The sequence below is a fragment of the Macrobrachium nipponense genome, chromosome 42, assembly GCF_015104395.2.
Source record: "Macrobrachium nipponense isolate FS-2020 chromosome 42, ASM1510439v2, whole genome shotgun sequence".
Taxonomy (NCBI): domain Eukaryota; kingdom Metazoa; phylum Arthropoda; class Malacostraca; order Decapoda; family Palaemonidae; genus Macrobrachium; species Macrobrachium nipponense.
Genome location: NC_061103.1, coordinates 5,968,412 through 5,989,408, shown reverse-complemented (window position 1 = coordinate 5,989,408; position 20,997 = coordinate 5,968,412). Strand labels below are relative to the sequence as shown.

At 37.7% G+C, this 20,997-nt stretch overlaps 1 protein-coding gene across 1 annotated transcript; it reads right to left on the bottom strand.

Moving 5' to 3' along the window:
• Nucleotides 1–3,951: 3,951 nt before the first annotated feature.
• LOC135212958 (uncharacterized) lies at nucleotides 3,952–8,900 on the bottom strand. Its single transcript, XM_064246715.1, has 4 exons — nucleotides 8,662–8,900; nucleotides 8,383–8,449; nucleotides 5,648–5,851; nucleotides 3,952–5,339 (listed from the first exon to the last, which is right to left on the bottom strand). Exons 1-4 carry the CDS (start codon nucleotides 8,758–8,760, stop codon nucleotides 4,939–4,941), a joined length of 771 nt encoding a protein of 256 aa, XP_064102785.1. The 5' UTR covers nucleotides 8,761–8,900; the 3' UTR covers nucleotides 3,952–4,938.
• Nucleotides 8,901–20,997: the final 12,097 nt, after the last annotated feature.

The window sequence follows — 20,997 nt, the reverse complement described above, 5'->3', positions numbered from 1 at the left end:
TGTCATTCCCTCGAATTCGCGGATCCCCATTCGCGCATAAAACGCCAATTCAGAGTGAAAATAAAAGAACAAAAAAAAGAAAAAAAAATAAACGAGTTACGAGTGAAAGTCCCCGGGAACTTTCAGGGTAATAGAAAGAGAAAAGAGAAACCGTGTGAATTTTTTTCCCTCACACCCTACCCCTCCCCCCACCGCCCCCCAACCCGCCCTCCAGCCAATAACCCTTCATCGCCGAGTGTCGATCTCTCCTACATCTTATTTTTCTTCTTCTTCTTCTTATTCTCCCAAGAATTAATGATAAGAAGGTGTCAGGCAGAATGGAGCAGCTTGCACAATCATCTACTCTCTCTCTCTCTCTCTCTCTCCTATCCGTCTCTCTCTCTCTCTCTCTATATATATATATAATATATATATATATATATATATTATATATATATATATAATGAATGAAATTACTGTCTGGCTTCTTCTTCCAAGAATTAATGATAAGAAGGTGTCAGGCAGAATGGAGCAGCCTGCAGCCTACAGTCACCCACTCTCTCTCTCTCTCTCTCTCTCTCGTATCGATCGATCGATCGATCGATCGATAAATGACGAATGAAGTTACTGTTTGGAAGTTGAATGTTATTTACGATTTCAGCCTTTTGATTCAGGGAAGTTAATAATATGAAACTTCTCATTATTAAGTTTTATACTGTTTAATCTTTCGTCCTCTTATTCTGAAAGAATGAGTACACATTATTTCAAAGAATTTGATTATTAGAACTTATACTTATGATCTGATTAGGGCAATACCATTGACAACTCTAAAGCTTTTCATTTTACTCAGAGACTCATTTCTGATATTCCAGGATGTGTATAAACTTATTGTTTTGGAGTTTAAGATATTTTCCAACTTTTATTTTTGCGCTCTGAGAAATGAATTGTCATGGTTTTGTGAAGGTGAAATCCTTCTTTAGGATTCCGTACGTTTCACCGTTCTATGTGGTTTCCTGTGCAAGGAATGGTAGCAAAGTAAACATCCATTTTTTGTGTGTGGGGGCGGGAGGTTGGGCGAGAGGGGGCTTAAGTGGGTGAGTTTTCTTCTTCCTTTCCTTCATTATTTATTTATTTGCATATTACTTCTCTTCTTCATTTTGTCTTTCTTTCCATCCGATGATGAACGTACGGAAATAGTGCATAACTCGCCAATTTTTCTTATGTCTGATAGATATAAAAAACTTATATGCAATAAAAACAAGTGTGTTCAGGTGAATAGACCACAATGCATCATTTTATTCCCCCCCCCCCCCCCCCCCCCCCGCCCCTTCTTCTTCTTCTTCTTTCTTCTTCTTCTTCTTCTTCTTCTTACTAAAAGCGATCTAACATCTACAAGTAATTACAATAAGATTAAATGTTTACTTCCGGTGACGAGTATTTAAATGTAAAAAGATAACCCAGAAAATATCTGAGTAATCAAATGAATACATAAATATACGTTGAAGAGAATTAAAATAAACAGAGAAATATGATATTATCTACACATGAACGAAATCAATATTCCGGAAAATGAAGGTCGTGGTTCGCGCCTTTTTGTTCTCGTGAGGAAATCTGGTTCTATCTCGCTAAGCAAACCAGCCAATTATCTCATAATTGCGTTTGTGAGTATTGAAATTAATCTCATTATGTTTCTCCAGTCTCTTGTGGGATGAATATGTTGGTAGATTATGATGACAGATTTGTTACCCAAAGCCTCTGCTCTTTGATGTAAATGAATAAGTCACCAACTTCCAAATTCGATCTAGGGCGAATACAGCCGGTCTTCGGTGGGATGAAACCTATGAGATCGTGTCGATAGATCTGTTACCCAAAGTTTCCGTCGTTTCATGTATATGAATAACTGAACATTTGCCCAAATTCGACCTCAGGCCAGGGAAAACGGCATGCGACGCTTACCGTCTTTGGTGGGATGAATAAAAAAAAATTTCCTTGTTGACAGATGTGGCACCCGAAGCCTGTCTGGCTTTTGAAGTAAATGAATCATTGAAGACCGTCCAAAAGCGACCTCGACCGTGGACAGACATTAAAAAAACAAACCTCTTTCTTCATTCAGCACAACCGAATAAGAGTTGCATGAAATACCCACATTTACCAGCCAACCCATCCGCCACTGATGTCAACGAAAGTCTGAATTTCAATCAACCGCAATTGTATACGCCTGACTTCGAGTCCCCGGGATACCGCAGGGAGATCGTATGAACCCGACCGCATTCACAACAACAACCTTGCGTGCCGAAGTAAGACGCCGAGACGCTCTGGCTGGCTGGCTGGCCCTTGCAAGGATGGACGATTCGCGACGTGCCAGCTCTACTGTGGTGCTCCCTGTCCCCACCTGGTTACGGGGTCCTTGGTGCCTTATATGGTGATCGGGTTGGTCTCGAGTCTCGACTTCTCTCGTCCTGAGTCCTGACTGAGGTTGTAGACCACCACATAGCTTTATGCACATACCGTTTAGCCGGCTGGACATTTTTCTCAAGAGCTCTTGCACTTCTAAGGGAGAGAGAGAGAGAGAGACAGAGAGAGAGAGACATAAATGGACGAAATTTAGTATCGATGACCTTTGGGGCACCTAGGCTAAGTAAACTTTGGATTTAGTCTTTTCAGCTTCAAAGAGAAATAGTAGAGCCTGAAAGAGAGAGAGAGAGAGAGAGAGAGAGAGAGAGAGAGAGAGAGAGAGAGAGAGAGAATACCAACGGGTTTTAGAATCGATGACCTTTGGGACACCTAGGCTACGTAAACTTTGGATTTAGTCTTTTCAATTTCAGTGAGAATTACTAAAGCCTGAGAGAGAGAGAGAGAGAGAGAGAGAGAGAGAGAGAGAGAGATAAGGTGAACGGGGCTTTAGAATCGATAACCTTTAGGACACCTTGGCTAAGTAAACTTTGGATTCAATCTTTTCAATTTCAGTGAGAACTAGAAAAACCTGATTTTTAATAGCTGTAGTGTCTATTTTATTTGTCCACTAAATGAGAGAAATGTTAACTGATAAAATTAAGCAGAAAATACTCTCATACCTCGGTATGATGCTGTATGAGCCACGGCCCAAGAAACTTTAACCATGGCTCGATGGTGGCATGTCCTATATCGTTGCCTGATGCACGACTATGGTTAACTGTAACCTTAAATAAAATAAAAATTACTGAGGTTAAAGGCCTGCAATCTGGTATGTTTGATGACTTGAGGGTGGATGATCAATATACAAATTTGCAGCCCTCTAGTTTCAGTAGTTTTTAAGATCTGAGGGCGGACACAAATCAGTACAGAAGGACAACTAATACGGATGAAAGTGTTAATCCAGGGTACGAAGTGAGTATGATTTTTAGAGTTCCATTACGATGCAGTTTTTTCCTTCCATTTCCTCTTCTTGTTGGAATGAAACAGGAAAATGATTTAATAGACTGTGTTCATTTCAAAAGCACTATTTTAAATTATTCTAAATCCTCGATACAAAGTTTCTATTTGAATGGATTTTTTTGAAATTTTTCTAATCTCTCATTTAGTGTTTTTATTGCAACAGCATTTTCAAGAACTCTGATTCCTTTAAAAATAAGCAAAAGGTTGGAATCCAGATCATTTTCTTTCATTCGTCCAACTATTTCATTTCATCGTTTACATTTTCCTTTTATTTCTCATTCATTCGTTAACTACACGCTTCTTCTAAAGCTTCAGTGACGACGACTGGCCTTCGTCCGGTTTTTAAAACTGGTTTAAGTTTTAAAAACCCATACTCGTTTCTCTTTCATTTCTGCTCAGGCCGTTGTCAAGCAACTGGCTTTATTCTCTCTCACCCAAGATGGGTTGTGCGTTATTTTCATAAATTATGAAAAGTATACCTTTGCCTTTCAATGGTGGTGACATATTCCCTGAATTTAATCAGCATATCAAAAGGAGAATGGACAAAGACTAAAAGGATTCTCAAGAAATCACTTTATTTTGTACAATATTCACATGAATAACAGTGATGGGATAATGAATGTGATGATGCAAAAAGGAAAACGTATAGTCATAGGATCCGGTTTGCAAGAAGTGAGTGAATTTTTGGATGACAGGTAATAATAACAACAATGACGGTGATTATGAGACGTTGTGATTATGTTGTTGTGGGTTGTGAAGGATCAACGCGAGATCAGATACAATGAGATGAACAACAGGTGGTTATAAGTCATTGTAATCATCATGTCGAGAACTGGCAGCCTCTTTCTCGTACAGGCAGACGCTGGCTTTTTTTTTTTTTTTTTATGCAGGCAGGTTACATCAGCTGAATGACTGACTGTTCGTGGATTAAACTGTAGAAACTGTGGAATTGTGTAGATCACAATCAGCAGTATTTATGCTAAATGATTTTGACCGATGGTAGGTTAGCACCGGGGAGGGAAAAGTTTACAAAAACTGGTGTTGATATTGGTAGCTTACGAAGTCACTTGGTATAAAAAAAAAGGAAAAAAAAAAAAAAAAAAGACTTCGTAGGCCTACACATACATAATTAAGGAGCCACCTTTTCTCGTAACTGACTAGATAAACACTAGACATAAATACTATTTACACTTCTATGTACACCAACAAAGTTCGCCTCTTAAATACACAGGGAGGGAGGGGAAGCATTAAATCTACAAGCCTCTTAGAGAAATTGGAACACTGCACTCAACAACGTTATAGTTGCAAAGAGTCTTGCCTCAGTTCTTGAAAGCACAGAGAGAGAGAGAGAGAGAGGAGAGAGAGAGAGAGAGAGAGAGAGAGAGAGAATTGTAGGACTCAATCACAAGCGATAACTCTTGCAGTCATAGGTGTTCCTCGTCGAATCTTTGTATACGGCAGATGACGGAATGGGTGAAGAAAGGTCGAAGGGGAGGAAGAAGGAAGTGGTATACCAGCTACATCAGGTGATGCTCGAGGGCCTCTTCAGTTTCCGAGGACGTGCTCCAGGAGGGCGTCCATTTCTTCCTCGGGAAACACCTCAGCGGATCTTCTGGTGCGCATCAGGAAGCGGTTGGTTGCCGAGTTCGAGGTGGGCAAGATGCGTCTTACCGTAGCGGAAGACACTCGACTCTCGGTCATCATGGGCTCGAAGTCTGCACTCGCCTTGATGCCCACGGGTCCTGAGGGGGGGCGGGGGGTGGCCTCAGGAGCTACTCGAACGGCGTATGGATGGCTGTTGGAGGCGTCGGAGTTCGCGGCCGCGTAGGCAGCTGCGATTTTGGCGGGAGCTGGCACTCGCACGGCGTAGGGATGGGGGTCGTTGACTGCCTTGTGCTGGTTGGGGTAGTAAGGTCTGTCCTGGACTTCGTTCACGAGATCATAATCTGTCGGAAGGGAAGGAAGAAGACAATAAGCATTCTGACAATGAGAGTTAATGGCTTAGTCATCCTAAAGGGAGCTCTAAACCAGTTGGCAGGATGTGCTTTATGTTCAGCAGTTTATAGTACTAGGGATCTGTTGTCAATCTTACTTCTAGCCTATGATATCTAGACGTTTATCTAGCAGCTTCAACTGCTCCTGGTGTGAAATATCATCATTTAACCCGACGTCTTACTGCGAATAACAGATTTTCTTTTTTTTTTTAACTGGGAAATCCAACAGAACACAATGCCTTCAAGAGTTTTTTACGAACCTTCATCATCAGGCGAGACGGGGCCGCGGACGCCATCGTCAGGGTAGAAAGTCTTGTGAGAAGGAAGTTTGAAGTCACCCTTCATGACCTTCTCCCAGATGATGCTGCGGGAATCCCTCTGGTAAGGGTCCATATAGTCCAGAGTCTGTTCCTCCTCGTTCACCAGGTTGGACATTCCATACAGGGTCAAGACTTTCTGGCAATCTGGAAAGAAGAGAAAACTGGTTGAGTCGGGTTGCATTTTTCCAGAATGCGATGATGGTCGGGTTGTGGATGCATCTTCTCAGTATCTACACTGTATAATGGAGTTGCTGCCATAAAGCATTTCAGTATAGAGATTACTGTAAGTATAAATGATTTATATATCTACACTTCTGACAAAGGTTGGGCATCGTGGAACGGGTCTTCAACAATATGTTGCACCCCAGTAAATACATACAACAGATTAAGGCGTAGTCTAATGTTTTCCTTCGCAAAATTGTCATGAAAAATAAGGCATAAACCCAGGTCCCATCAGTAGGGAAACTCCCTATTGCGTGCTGTCTCTCCTCCCTTAGCAACTACGCCCTAACTCTATAAAAAAAAAAAAACCTTCTTCTAATCCGAACTAAATAAGGATACCCCTACCATCCGTTTCCAAAACCTGACTGCAAATATGGCAACAGCAGAGAGTGAGGCTTAAACAAAAGAATAAGTAAAAAAAATTGAAGAAAGCTGCTGAGTGAGAGAAAGGTACTCCTAAGATTAGACGAATAAGGCTGTAGAGAATATTAGGGGGAGGTAATTGCAGAGATGTTATAAACCCGGCAAGGTCTTTCTGATCGCAAACATCTGGAGAGAAAACAGTACGAAAAGCAATGGCGCACGAGACGAGACGAGAGACTCGACGCGAAAAGGAGAAACTGGCAACCGACGTCGTCTTAAACCTCTGGAAATACCCATCAACCAGCGAGACCTTCGGAGCGGATAGCAAAGGTCGACAGTAAACATTTCCAGACCTAAATTCTCCAGAGACGCCAATTCCAGCTATGCAGCTCCTCCCTATAAATCTCCCCCCTCCTCCTCCTCCTCCCTTCCTCCCCCTCCAAAGACTTCTGTTCTTCTCTCGGAAGGTTTGTCTCCTTTTCTCCAAAGACTTCTGTCCTTCCCTCCAAAGAGTACTCTCCTATCCCCAAAAAATCCTCTCCCTCCTTACAAAGACTTCTATCCTTCACTTTAAAGACTCTCTTCCCCTCCAAAGACTCCTCTCCTAACCCTCCAAAGACTCTTTCCACAAAGACTTCTCTCTTAACCCTCCAAATACTTCTCTCCTTCCTTCCATACATATCTCTCCTAACCCTCCAAAGAATTTTCTCCTTCCCTCCAAATAAGTCTCTGCAGTCGACGAGGAATTTCAAAGGATTTTCCAGCCAGCAAATCAGTAGTATGATTGTAAAGAAGGGTTTTGACATAACTGTAAAGTGCTTGAAAGAACTCACAAATCTAACAAAAGGAGTTTTTGTAGATTTCTATCCAGTTATGCTCTCTCTCTCTCTCTCTCTCTGCCCTCCTAACCAGAAAAAAGTATATCTTTTTTTTATTACTTGTCTGTCTGCAAGTTCCTGCAATTAACTGTAGCTCAAAGATCTCTCTCTCTCTCTCTCTCTCTCTCTCTCTCTCTCTCTCTCTCTCTCTGCATTACTGACCAGAGAACAGTTTATCTTTTTTTTCCATTACTTGTCTGTCTGCAAGTTCCTGCAATTAACTGTAGCTCATAGATCTCTCTCTCTCTCTTTCTCTCGCTCTCTCTCTCTCTCTCTCTCTCTCTCATGAAATCGTCACCCCTGAGCAAAATTACATCCTTCTAAAGTACTCCCTTTAAATAAAAAAAGAAAAAAAAAGCCCAGGACACAAAGCTAAAAAGAAAAAAAAAAACTAGATACCATTCGTCGCCCGAGAAAATATTAGTTCGCTCGGTGATGATAACCTTCAGCTAAACCCGGACTTGATACAGAGAGAGAAGAGAGAGAGAGAGAGAGAGAGAGAGAGAGAGAGAGAGACCCGCCCGCAATCCAGTTTCTGTCAGTAATCATATTCTCCCCGCTACTCTCTCCTTCCTCGCCTCTTGATCCGTAACTGAAACTTCTTTTGTTTTAAAGGACTCCTAAGGGTTGGCTACAGCTAGTGAAGTATATATATATATATATATATATTATACATATATATATATATATATATATATATATATATATATAGACACGATGTTTGGTGTAAGAGAAAAAACATCAGGGTCCCAATCCTTCTTTAAAGAAATGCAATTTTGCTTTTAAAAAATATAATTGTTCGTCTTGGTAAAGTAAATTGTCAGATCTAGGTTTTTTGTTCCATCCCAATCTTAATGTTCCTCTAGCTGGGTGATAAGTCGACATCCATTACCACTGATTCAATTAGCCTATAAAATGAAATTTTATGTTATTTTTTTCATTGTGATCTCTCTTGAATAAAAAACAAGTTTTGTAAGCCTCTTTGGTTAATTCCTATCATTAATTCTCCATGGCCATTAAAAGTCTTAACATTCTTAATCTAAACTGGACCACACAGCGATTTTACATGGAGAGAAAAGTTCCCAACATTCAATGTGAATAATATTTAATAAAGGTGAACAATTCAAGACTTAAATAATATGGCAAATTCATTTGTCAAGACTGCTAACTGAAGAATGCAAAATCTGATGAATAATATTCACCAACACTCACCTGGAATACTCGAGTCCTTGCAGTACTGGTCAACAAGGTGTATGAAGATGTACATTAGTCGCCCCATCTGCAATGAGGAAATACTTTGTCAGATTTCTTAAAATCAGTAACAATTGAAGGTCAAATCAATAAGAATCTAAGGTCAGAATGTATCTCTGAATCGTGAAACTCTTAAGTAAACTGAATGTCTGACTGAGGAGAGTCAAAGCAATTTTCTTTTTCCATGCGTTGGTCAAAGTACGTTTCTCTGGTCTAGATAGAATGGGAATATATCCTTACCTTTTCTTCCTGGGTCAGAAGTTCCCAAATTGGGATTGCAGAGCCACTGACGACGGTGCCCAAAACGAGCACCACAAGGGCCTTCATGGCTACAACCATCTTGACGGAAAAATAAACACTTAAGTCCAAACGTTCTGGCCAAGTGTGTGGTGGTGTGAGAGAGAGACTGGAAGTCTGGAAACGTTCCTGGACCACTTGCTCGGACGAGCTCTAGTAAGAAACTGTGGGCTGGAAGGCGGAGTGCGCTTTTCATATGAGCTCTTGGTCTCCCCGCAGCCCTCCGCGGCGCTGCCGCTTCTTCAATGGCCTTGCAAATGTCATCTTGACACTGAGGATGACAGGAAGTTGCTGGTTCGTTCACGGTGTCCTACCTGGCGAGCGTTAGACCTATGTTTCGGGCAACAGGTAATGGAGTCTTCCATCTGCTTTCCAGCGCTGACCAAAATGCAGACTTAGCACCTGAACGTAGATTCCAGCGGGGTAGGCGGTTGTATTTTGGGGTTTGGGGAGAACCCAGATGGTGGTTGGGGGGGTTTGAGCTGAACATAGCTGTCATTCCTCAAGAGACCCAAACAAACTCACATCGCCGAAGTCTTAGCCGCGTGTCGACTTCGTGGCGCCGATCCGAGAAAGTGACTCACTGCCGGGTAGAACGACCCCTGTGAATCTCTACTCTGGAAGGAATGGAAAGATTTGGTCATTCTCTGGAACTGTCCGTCCTGGAATTCAGTCTGTGTCTTTGTGTAAGATATGATCTGGTATGGAGAGATGAGATGAACACATAGACATCTAGACGAAGATGATCTGTCAAAATGCTGAGAGATATAGCAATAGGAATTCTCTCTCTCTCTCTCTCTCTCTCTCTCTCTCTCTCTCTCTCTCTCTCTCTCTCTCTCTCGTAGATACAGAAATATAGATAGAATATAGAATAAAGTGAAATAATCGTACAATGAGATAACTTCAACTGGAATATTTTCAATTGTATGTAATTGTCCAATAAAATCAATATCCAATGAACTTCCACATAGAACAATCCTATCTTCAGGTGCACACACAAAATTGATACATTAGGCAAAACAAATACAATGATTGTTTGTCTGGATTATAAACTGACTAACAAAAGATATTTTCTTATATATCAATGAATCTTTAAACAAAGACCGTCGAGATTTCAAATATTTTCTGACAGCCTTCCATAGAAAAGAAGTAAGCATTTAAAACCAACAGAATTTAAATCGTGAACTTCATAACAGGAAGTCGATACAAACGCCTTTGAATAAGCAGACTATCTCTGGATAATTCATTCATTTCTTGATGAATCGATAACGTGCTCGGAGAGTAAAAGGACCATTTTTGTGATTCATATCAAGCTGTCGCCAGGAATGGATTATAAGTCGGAAGATGTTTGGCATCTGGTTATTCTCTCTCTCTCTCTCTCTCTCTCTCTGTATAACAACACTGCCATTATTTACTACATGAATGAAACCGTTCGTGTAAAGATTGCTGAATGGCATGTTTGCGGTACATTGTTCCAGACTGCCTCGTTGGTGTACACTTAAAAAAGCCTCCAAAATTAAGCAATAATTGGACAGTCAGAGCACACACACACGCACACACAACACACACACACACACACACACACATATATATATATATATATATATATATATATATATATATATTATATATATATATATATATATATATATATATATATATATATATACATACATACATATCCCATAGAAATATCTATATTTTAAATAACAAAATCACGAAGACATATAACTAAATCTCCTACTTTTATATATTTCATTTATATTACGTCGGAACTCTACGCGTCAGGAGTTCGAAATACTATATTTTTTGTTTATGAATCTTAAAAAGAAAATATTTCCTTGTACGCACCGAAAACCCACCAGACACACAAGGCAGGAGTCTCAAAGCACAAAGATCAGAAGAAAATAAACATTGCTCCAGAGCAAACCATTCGTTGAATCCATGCGAAAACTGAACATTAATTAAAACCAGTACCGTTATGTTTCCCACGGACGGACTACTAGGCGTTGGGATGTTTTTTTTTTTTTTTTTTAATAATTCTTCCTTGAGAGTAATTTACTTGTGCCTTTGTATGGAGGAAAAAGAGAACACTTAATACAAGAAAATTTTCTTAATTGTATTGAATCACTTCAAAAAGAAAACAAATAAGCGTCGATGATTTTCTTTATTATTTTTCTGAATTAAAATGAACACAAAGAAGAAATCTTAACTTCAAAGCTACAGGATTCCCACAGGAGACGTCGGTAGTTCCGTGACCCCAATGTGCCCATAAAGGAACTCCCATATATGACTCATATGCCCAATATCCGGGCCAAATACCTCAGATTTTCCCGGATGTCCCACCGAATTTGTTGAATAAGAAATTGCAGATTGGCCTCTTACAATTCACATTAGCAAAGGTTTGACAAAACTATGTTAATTAATCTATTTTACTCGTGTTCTTTTAGTGTAATGTGACTTGGTAAGTATGAACAGGAATGTCCCTTTCGCAATAATGATAAAGTCTGTTGTTGTATCAGATAGTTGTCTGAAATATAGTTTTCTCAAATAAATGAAAGCGTCTTTGATCATCGCTTTTTCGAGTTTCAGTTAAATGAGAGATATAGCACATGTATTCATGTTGTTCCCTGGAGGTATTGAAATAGTCTCGCACTTCTCATCTACGCATGAGATTTGTTTTTCTTTACACTATATACGTCAGCAATCATCATCACCTGAGTTTAGAAAATTTCAAAACTTTAAACAAAAACAATAAACCAATGACATCACGTTCGTCTACAGAAGCTTCAGTACTTGATAAACATTGACAAATCAATGTCTGAAGTTTCAAGAGCACCAGGCATTGAACCTCTCTCTCTCTCTCTCTCTCTCTCTCTCCGGAGGAAACAGGTCGGGCTGGGGAATTCTTGAAGACTCCACAAGGACGCCTCAGCAGGTAGTGGGCGTGGGAGAAAGGCAGGACCCCGCGGATTCCTGGCGCCTCTCGAAGGAAAGGAGGATATAGGGCTGGGGTTTATGGGGGGTAGGACCCCATGGGGTAGTAATGGGAAAGGTTGGGGGGGTGGGGGCGGGCGATGGAAATCTTTTGGTGGTGCCTCAAGAGAAAGAAAGAGAGGAGAAGGCGAGGAAGCGATGCAGGATGAGAAGAAATATGAAGAGCGTGGTGTCCTGTGTGAGATTAGGAGATTTAAATGTGACAACACGAACATTCGTAAATAAAGAATGACGGTTGATTAAAAGAAGAAAATTATGAGATATTTGATAATAAAGAATAAAATGAGAACAGGAAGTAGATGACAATCCTGTTAGTAGACAAAGAGAAAAAAGTTAGTTGTGGCAGTAACATTGATTATCATTGATTTGATAAATAAACAAAATGCGTAAACCAGATAAAATTTTTATGAATTCTGAAGGTCAGACGAGAAAATATTATTAGACACATTTTTAGACATGATACAAGAGAGCGAGACAGAGAGAGAGAGAGAGAGAGAGAGAGAGAGAGAGAGAGAGAGAGCAGAGGAGAAAGGTTATATAAAAGTATGAAAAAAAGAGTGGATGTAGAAGGAATGTCGGGAATCCATGGGCTCTAAGTCACAAACCCCCTTTTGCACCCCCTCTCTCTCTCTCTCTCTCTCACAACCCCCGCCAACCCCCGACCACTAGTATCTCGTGCCTTCTACCTCTATCGTCGAAAATACGTCATCATCGCTGGTTGGACCGGCGGAGGACGACGAGGTAGGAGAGAGAGAGAGAGAGAGAGAGAGAGAGAGAGAGAGAGAGAGAGAGCTGCGGGAGTGTGCACTAACTGTTGCTTAGTTGGTTACGTCGAGACGGAGAAAGACAGACCAACACCGACCGACGAGAGACGTAAATCCCAGAAGAGGGCTTCGGGAACTTTCATAATGTAATTCTGGATGAGCGACGCCGAAGTTCGCTGTGTGTTAAGTTTTGTTCTTCTTAATATTATTTTTATTGTTATCATTATTATTCTTTTTCTCCTTTCTCATGCTTCTGCTTCTATAAGTGTGCAATGAATATATCAGTTACTCAGAACGAAGATATTTCGTGGTTTTGACAGTCTCCTACTAAATACCGGCTGTAAGGTGAGTATGGATTGGTACTTTGTGTGCATCAAAGTCTCCTTGAAGATTTTGCTCTGTAATACGAGTTTATATTTATTCATGATTTTTTTTTTTTTTTACTTGATAACTAATCTATTTTTCCTTGTCTCTTTGTGACGCTGAGACGTGCTATTAAATAAGATAATAAAGAGTCAAGCAGGCATTACTAACGAACGAAATACACCCGGACAATTGCGGTAGAGGAAGCTGAGATAAGCGTAATTTTGGAAGTGTGGAAATCGCCTGTAAAATAAAAGGAATCAGTCCCTTTTTAGTTATGCTCTTAAAGTGTGAAGAAATGTTATTTTAGATGTTACCTCCATTTTAGAGAAGCCAGTAGTTTGAGCTGGTGAAAACCGCGCATTATATCGAAATAGAAAATACGCCAAATGGTCACTTACGCTCGTTTCGAAGTATATTTTTCGTGTCACTGTCTTATCTAAATTGCAATATCATGAACAGTGTTGGAATGCTGTGCGGGAAATTAGAAGGAAATGCTGGTTTCGATAAACAGAAATGGTAAAATGTAAAAATCTGCGAAATTTTGCAATCAAATTTTCTTCCCATTTGTGTTCGATTGCTGATAAAAGAAAATCAACGCTTTAATCAAATAAAATTGGTTTTCTATTTGCTATTTCTCAAATTGATATGACATCACGAACTTCATGGTATTTTTTTATATTATTCTCACTACTCTCCTTTTCAACAATCAATTTTTTTTCCAAAAACAAAATATAGAATTCAAATACCGCTTTAGCTTAGAAACGCTAAGATTAAAATTAACGGTGTATTTTGATTTCGAGAGTGAAAAACTGGTGTATATAAGATGTAGAATACTGTCATGAATTTCGTTTTCAAAATAATAACAATAATGAAAATAGTTACGGCCTATTTCTTCTGTCTTTTTTTTTTTTTTTTTTTAAACAGAGCATGCATCTACGTTACTATACACGACCTAGTAAACTTGGAATGTGTTTGAAAGAGGCTTTTTTATTTATTTATTTATTTATTTATTTTTTTTTTTGCCCAAGTGAAATGGTTGTTCATGGTATCTAGACTTTTACCTGAGGAAATATTGTTCTAGGTCACATGTCATTCCCAAACCGCCTCCTTTCTTAGGATTTATGTGCGTTTGTACCGTTAATTGTTTGTATTTGTGTATATATATCCTTAAAGGATAAACAGAATGATATTCATTTCCAAATTAACTATTAACCAGTCTTTGATGTTTATGTAACACGAATACTGATTACAAGATTCGTATAAATAGTTGAACAGGATAGTATTGAGTGCAATAGTTATCGTGTTTGCTAAATTTATTACCTTTAATATATACATATACATATACATATATATTATATATATTATATATATATAATATATATATATTAAATATAGATATATAATATATATTATATATATCATATATATATATATATATATATATATATCAGGACATTAGACAACCAAGTTATTGCTACGTATCGTTCGTTTGTTTTCTTTTCTCCTTCTGTTTTAATCTCAAAGCCACGTGATCTGCCTGTCAAAATATGACTGTTTTTCTCTGTAGACAAAACTTACAGCAATGATTGACAGTCACACTCCCACGCACACACAAGAATATGAAAATCAGTGACGTTTAAAGGTTGTTTAACGTACGTCTAATGAAAGCTCAGCTCATGTCTATCTTTTTTATCGACATTGTCAACATATGTTGTAAGTTAATCGGGATGCAAAAATCTCTTGTCTGCTTATACTTTGAAATGCGTAAGATATTTTTACGTATGATTTTCCTTGTTGGTTTAATAGCTAGTACAATTATATGCAGATGACTTCCTCTAGAAGTCAACCCTTGTACAATGGTTTTACATATTACCTTACGCGTGTCATGGAGTAAAACATAAACTCGTTTCTTGACAAAGAACGTTAATGTTTCTGCAATTATATAAAGGGTCTTCATAATCGTAGAAAAAAATAAATAAATGTCCCTTACAGTTATTAAGGACAATAATGTCCCTACAATTATTATCACAGTTGTTTATGCCCCCTATCATCGTTAAGAAATCCAATATCTTCCACAATTATCTTCACAGTTATCAAGAAAGCTGATGATAGGGAATTGCCAAGATAGGAAACGCCCTAAAGATTATCAAGAAAATTATGTTAAAGTATTATCAAGAAAGTAATGTTCCAGGATCACCAAGAAAGTCGCTATGCCCAAACATATCTAGAAAATCATGTCGCAGCAATTATTAAGAACATTTGATAGCCCAACAAGCGTGAAAATAAATTATATTTTCATAGTTACTTAATCAGTTTACAGATCTAATCCATTCGCATGAGGATACCGCCAATAAATCGGAAATATTCCACCATTTCCTTCAGCAACGCAAGAAGGCGTCAGCTGGGAGAGGTGTGCGTGTTAGAGTGTATGCGTGTGTGTGCGTGTGTGTGTGTCTGTGTCTGTGTGGGTACCCCAGCCGGTGTACGTTTACACCTGACGCCTGTAGACGGCAAGGACGCGACAAAGGACGCCTTCCTCTACCGTGGTCGTCCACAGCAGCTCTTCCTCATCAGAGAGAAAGAGAGAGAGAGAAAAAATTACAACCCCTCAGGGCGGGCCTCCCCCTACCTACCCAGCCCCTCCACCCCGGCTCCCTTCCCAGCCTTTTCTCTTCAGTTATGTGATGTTTATGAAGTAATAGGAGACCCTTGCCTTGGTGGGAGGGCTTTCTTTATTGGCGATGTGGCGCCGTTTGGAGTGGGGGTCAGACGTTTTAACGGTTGTAGTCTGATAGCGTGTATGTGTGGTTGTAAGCAATAGTAAAAATTATAACCCGCTATAAGTGTTGATTTTACTATATTATTATTATTATTATTATTATTATTATTATTATTATTTTATTATTATTATTATTATTATTATTATTACATACAGAATATATTATAAATTTTGGTTCCACCACATCCATCAATGTTAGAAATTCGTGCTTGGCTGTAGGCAAGTAAAGATTTTAAAAATATTATTATTATTAAATATTATTATTATATTATTATTATTATTATTATTATTATTATTATTATTATTATTATTATTATTACATGCTGAAAATATTACGAATTCTTAATGAATCCATCAATATTAGAAATTTAATCAATTGTAACATATTCACAAAATATATATATATATATTATCAGTGAGACAAGTATAGCAATAAACATAATAAATACATGAATGATTAGCTGTCAAATTTACTAGATATATCATCAGTGAGTTCCTGATTGTTAGAGTGTATTGCTATTATAGAATTAAATTATTTTACCAGAAAACGAAGTAATTAAAAAATTAAGATTTGATAATATCAAACCCTAATTCATTTACCCAAAGTTATATATATATATATATATATATATATATATTATATATATATATATATATATATATATATATATATACTAATATATATATATATATATATATATATATATATATAGAGAGAGAGAGAGAGAGAGAGAGAGAGAGAGAGAGAGAGAGAGAGAGATTACTTTATTTTATTAACAAAAACTGCCAAACACTTAGATTATATCAACAACTATCGTATGGGAATTATTTTACCTTAGATTTGCCGAGGAGAGAATATTCTGTACGAAAGGCCAGTTTCTGCTCGGCAGGTCACATCAAAACCGGCAGGTCTGGCGTGGACGGACGTAAAGGCTTTCTTCGGTGACACAGCGATATATCTCTCAACTCTTGCTTGCTTTTCAAGCACGTAGCTGACAGTGCCCGCTGAGGATAAAGATGGCAGCAATTTATATCTAAAACAGTGGACCTGTACTTGTCTTGTGGCAAAATATATCAGCTGCCCAACAGCAGCGACAAAATACTACTTGGCAACTTGAAGGCTGGAGTAGGATGGACGTCGCTCTTCTTTCTTTTTTTCCTTCTTCTTCTTCTTCTTCTTCTTCTTCTTCTTCTTCTTCTCTTCTTCTTCTTCTTGAGAAAACTCAGACGACATTAGGACTTCTGGCCGAGACTCGCCATTTCCTTCGTAGTCTTCATCGGATACGCGACGTGTCCAGGGAGGTATGGCTCAGGTTTGTCATGTTTTTTTTTTTTTTTTTCTTCGGGAGGGCTTCCCCGCTGGGGAAAAGTTGGTTCTTGCCCGCAGTCACTTTCTCTAGTAGATGGACAGATGGAACCGTCAACAGCCAGTCATTTCACAGAGAAAACTGAGCTAAAATACTACTACTTACCACGATAATTTCGTTCACCTTCAGTCACGCCCCCTTGTCACGACGTTAGTCAGAAAATGGAATTTGAAATGCTGGATGTTTCAGGAATTTGGAATGCTGGATGCTTGGAAGCCAAAATCTACGACCTAGGAAAGCCTATATCTGGAATTTGGAATGCTGGATATTTGGAAGCCAAAATCTAAGAGTAAGGGAATCCCATATCTGGAATTTGAAATTCTAGATGAAGCCAAAATCTAGAAAGAGAAGCCTGTATCTGGATTTGGAATCTGGATTGGGGGAAGCCTAATCAAGACTAAGAAAGCCTATATCTGGAATCTGGAATGCTGGATCTTTGGAAGCTAACCTCTAAGAGCAAGGGAATCGTATATCTGGTAATTTGAAATTCTAGATGTTTGGAAGCCAAAATTTAAGAGCTAGGGAAGCCTGTATCTGGATTTGGAATGTTGGATGTTTGGAAGCCAAAATCTAAGAGCTAGGAAAACCTATATCTGGAATTTGGAATGCTGGATGTTTGGAAGCCAAAATCTAAGAGCAAGGGAAGCCTATATCTGGAATCTGGAATGCTGGATTTTTGGAAGCCAAAATCTGAGAGCTAGTGAAGCCTATATCAGGAATTTGGAATGATGGATGTTTGGAAGCCAAAATCTCTACAATCGGCTTGGCAACAGATAGGGCCTGAAAGTACTCGAGTGTGTAGTAAAACTAAATGTAATTACTTAGAAGTAAACAAGTTACAAAGTGATTTGTGGGTTTCTTTTTCAATTTTCAGAAGAAAACTGAAAGAAGTTTTTGTTTGGTTTAATAATAATAATAATAATAATAATAATAATAATAATAATAATAATAATAATAATAATAATAATAATAATAATAACAATAATAATATAATAATAAATATTATTATTATTATTATTATTATTATTATTATTATTATTATTATTATTATTATTATTATTATTATTATTATCGTGCTTAAATAATACTACTATTATACCATTCCTCTATTACCATTACTTTTATACAGAAACATTCGTGAAATATTCTATAAATAGCCAATAAGTGCCTATTTCTTATTAGTATTGTCATTATCATCACTATCAGTTCATGGAAAATGGCAAAATATGCATAAAAGGACTATATTAGAGATAAAGAAATCCAAAAGTGAGTAAAGTGAGTGCATATGTGCGTGCGTGCGAGTGTGTGTGTGTATGTGGGTTTTGAGAAAGTTTTAGTCCTTTATTCTCTCTCTCTCTCTCTCTCTCTCTCTCTCTAGATTCACTGATGTTCTACAAGATTTCTTCATTTCTCCTCAGGAATTTCAATACCATATTACACTTGACCTGGAACACTTTCTAACAAGTCCAACATGTACCCAGGTCACTTTCGTGATGTGCCACATGCAAATGAGATGTGGCGAAATGCCCGTCAAGAAAAAATCAGTGATATTTTTTCTTTTGATTTTTTTATGTAGCTTTTTTTATTTATTTATTTTATTCATTTTTTTTTTTACAGATGATCTGCTTCGATGTGAATTCGTGTTTCTATTTTTTCTACGCAGCTGAAACCCCATTCTTGCTTTATTAAATATTTCTTCGATTCCTTACATCGTTTTCTTCTCCCTCGAAATAATTTACGAATCTCTTTTTTATCTTCCAGATACTTCAACAGATCTTCATAGAACTATTTCATTATCACACCTTCAGATAAATGTTTGTGACCTCCATTCCCATTTTTTTTTTTTTTTTTTTTTTTTTACCATCTGTAGTCTCAGAGTGACATTGTTCCACTTCCATATGAAGCAACATTTTCTTTTCATATCACGAAGTAACATCTAATCATTACATCCTTATGACGTAGAATTATACCTTTCAGAGATGTAGCAGCTTATATACAGCATGATACTACTTTTCAAAGCGTTACCATCCTCATCTCCGTCAGCTGGTGATTTGTCGTTTACTGTCCATTGATGACGGATTCTCTGGGATTAGAGTGGTACTAGCTTTGTGGAGTCTGCATCTTCGTCTTCATTTAAGGTGAAATGCGAAGATACAGCAAAAAGGAGGGGAAATGGGTCAAAATACTAGGTGTTCTAGATCCAGAAGATTGAAGAAAAGACATTGACATTGAATAATACAAGACTGAAGTAAAATTTATCACATGACGACCCAGTCATCTTATCAAATTATCGGAATATTAAGAAAAAAAAACTATAAATGAACACTGCAAAATCAAAGTAAAGTTAAAATATTGATATGGAGGAAGATAAAATATCATTAAATAAATATTTCAAAATTCAAAATAAAGTCTATCATATTAGGAGCCAATCTCTTAACCCATTCAAACTATAATACTATCAAGAAGAGTAAAGTTAATTACCATATCTCCAAATCCATTAACTTAACGTACACAAGAACATCTGTACATCTGTCGAAGAAGGAAAAGGATTTGGGGAAAGTCCTGCAGAATCCCAGGGGCTGCATTCCAGGTCCTCTGCAGGATTTCCTCTGGGTCTCTTTCTCTCCTGGATTTTCACGGGCATTCAGGGTGGTACTGGAAGGGCATAAGGGCATACATTACTGCCTAATTAGTGGCATAAAGTCACAGACACATATACGCATGCACGAACGAACGCACATATAAGTAGATATACAGTATCTATCTATCTATCTATCTATCTATCTATCTATCTATCTATTATCTATCTATCTATTATATATATATATATATATACATATATTATATATAATATATATATATATATATATATATATAATATATATATATATATATATATATATATATATATATGCATGTTATATTCAAGTAAGTATACACATAATCAAGGGACTACTGTACGAAGTATTTTTCGTGGTGGAGACGAGTTATATATCATTGTTTGCGTAACTAATCAGTCTTGAGTCTAGATTCGCATAGACAAGTATTATCGTAATAATTAGCGTTATCATCATTTTATTTCTGATACAGATGTCTCTGTTTATCCTGCTGTTGCTGTAAAAATCAATTAGCGTTTTGAAGAAAAAAGTTCTAATGTTACTTTAGGTTATTTCCTCGGGTAGGATTGCGAAAATCACTGATACTACATGCTACGGGGGTATTTATAATGGCACAGGTATTTCACATCCATATATATGTATATATATATATATATATATATATATATATATATATATATATATATATATATATATATATATATATATATATTTGTGTGTGTGTCTGCAATAAAAAAGATAAATTCTGTCATGATTTACGTGTAAAATAGAGACAAATAGACATTCATATTTTGCTCTTGTGTTCAGTAATTATACATTGTACATATCAATACAAATATTCATGTCAAATGCATTTCTCATTAGTGTTATTTATGCAACATCTATCGTCAGTCAAAAATTGCACTTGTATTCCAAGACGATGAAATTTTCTTCAATTTTTTTCTGGGCTTCCCCAAGGGTATTACGCCATCCCAACCTTTTTTTTTTTTTTTTTTTTTCAAAATCTTTTTTGCTGACCTTCTCCACGCACTCTCCAGCCCCGTGTTTCCCAATCCCGTTTGCCCCTTGGCCCGCCCTGTGCCCCAGAAGAAATAAAAATGCTCGACCGGGGCATGTACATAATTGCATGTCTCTGCAATGTTGCACAGCTCGCCTTCGGAAATAGCTGGGACCGTCCTCTGTTGCAACTGGGGGGAATCTATAAATAGAAAGATGACCTGACCCTCTGGAAGGGATTGAATCTTCTTCTTCTTATTCCTTTCGTCTTTCTTTTGTTTTCGCAGGTGGGCGGTGGAATGTTTTGATGAGGCGTTGGTAGACTCGTATGATGGATGGCTTTTGAAGGCAGAGGACTTGGAGGACGTCCGAAATCACACAATGCTCATTGA

Excerpts from the sequence above, each read along its gene's own strand:
- LOC135212958 (XM_064246715.1), bottom strand. The coding sequence starts at position 8,760 with ATGGTTGTAGCCATGAAGGCCCTTGTGGTGCTCGTTTTGGGCACCGTC. Across the intron at positions 8,450-8,661 it reads TTCTGACCCAGGAAGAAAAG|ATGGGGCGACTAATGTACAT; the intron begins GTAAGGATATAT and ends TCCTCATTGCAG. Across the intron at positions 5,852-8,382 it reads CAAGGACTCGAGTATTCCAG|ATTGCCAGAAAGTCTTGACC; the intron begins GTGAGTGTTGGT and ends TCTTCTTTCCAG.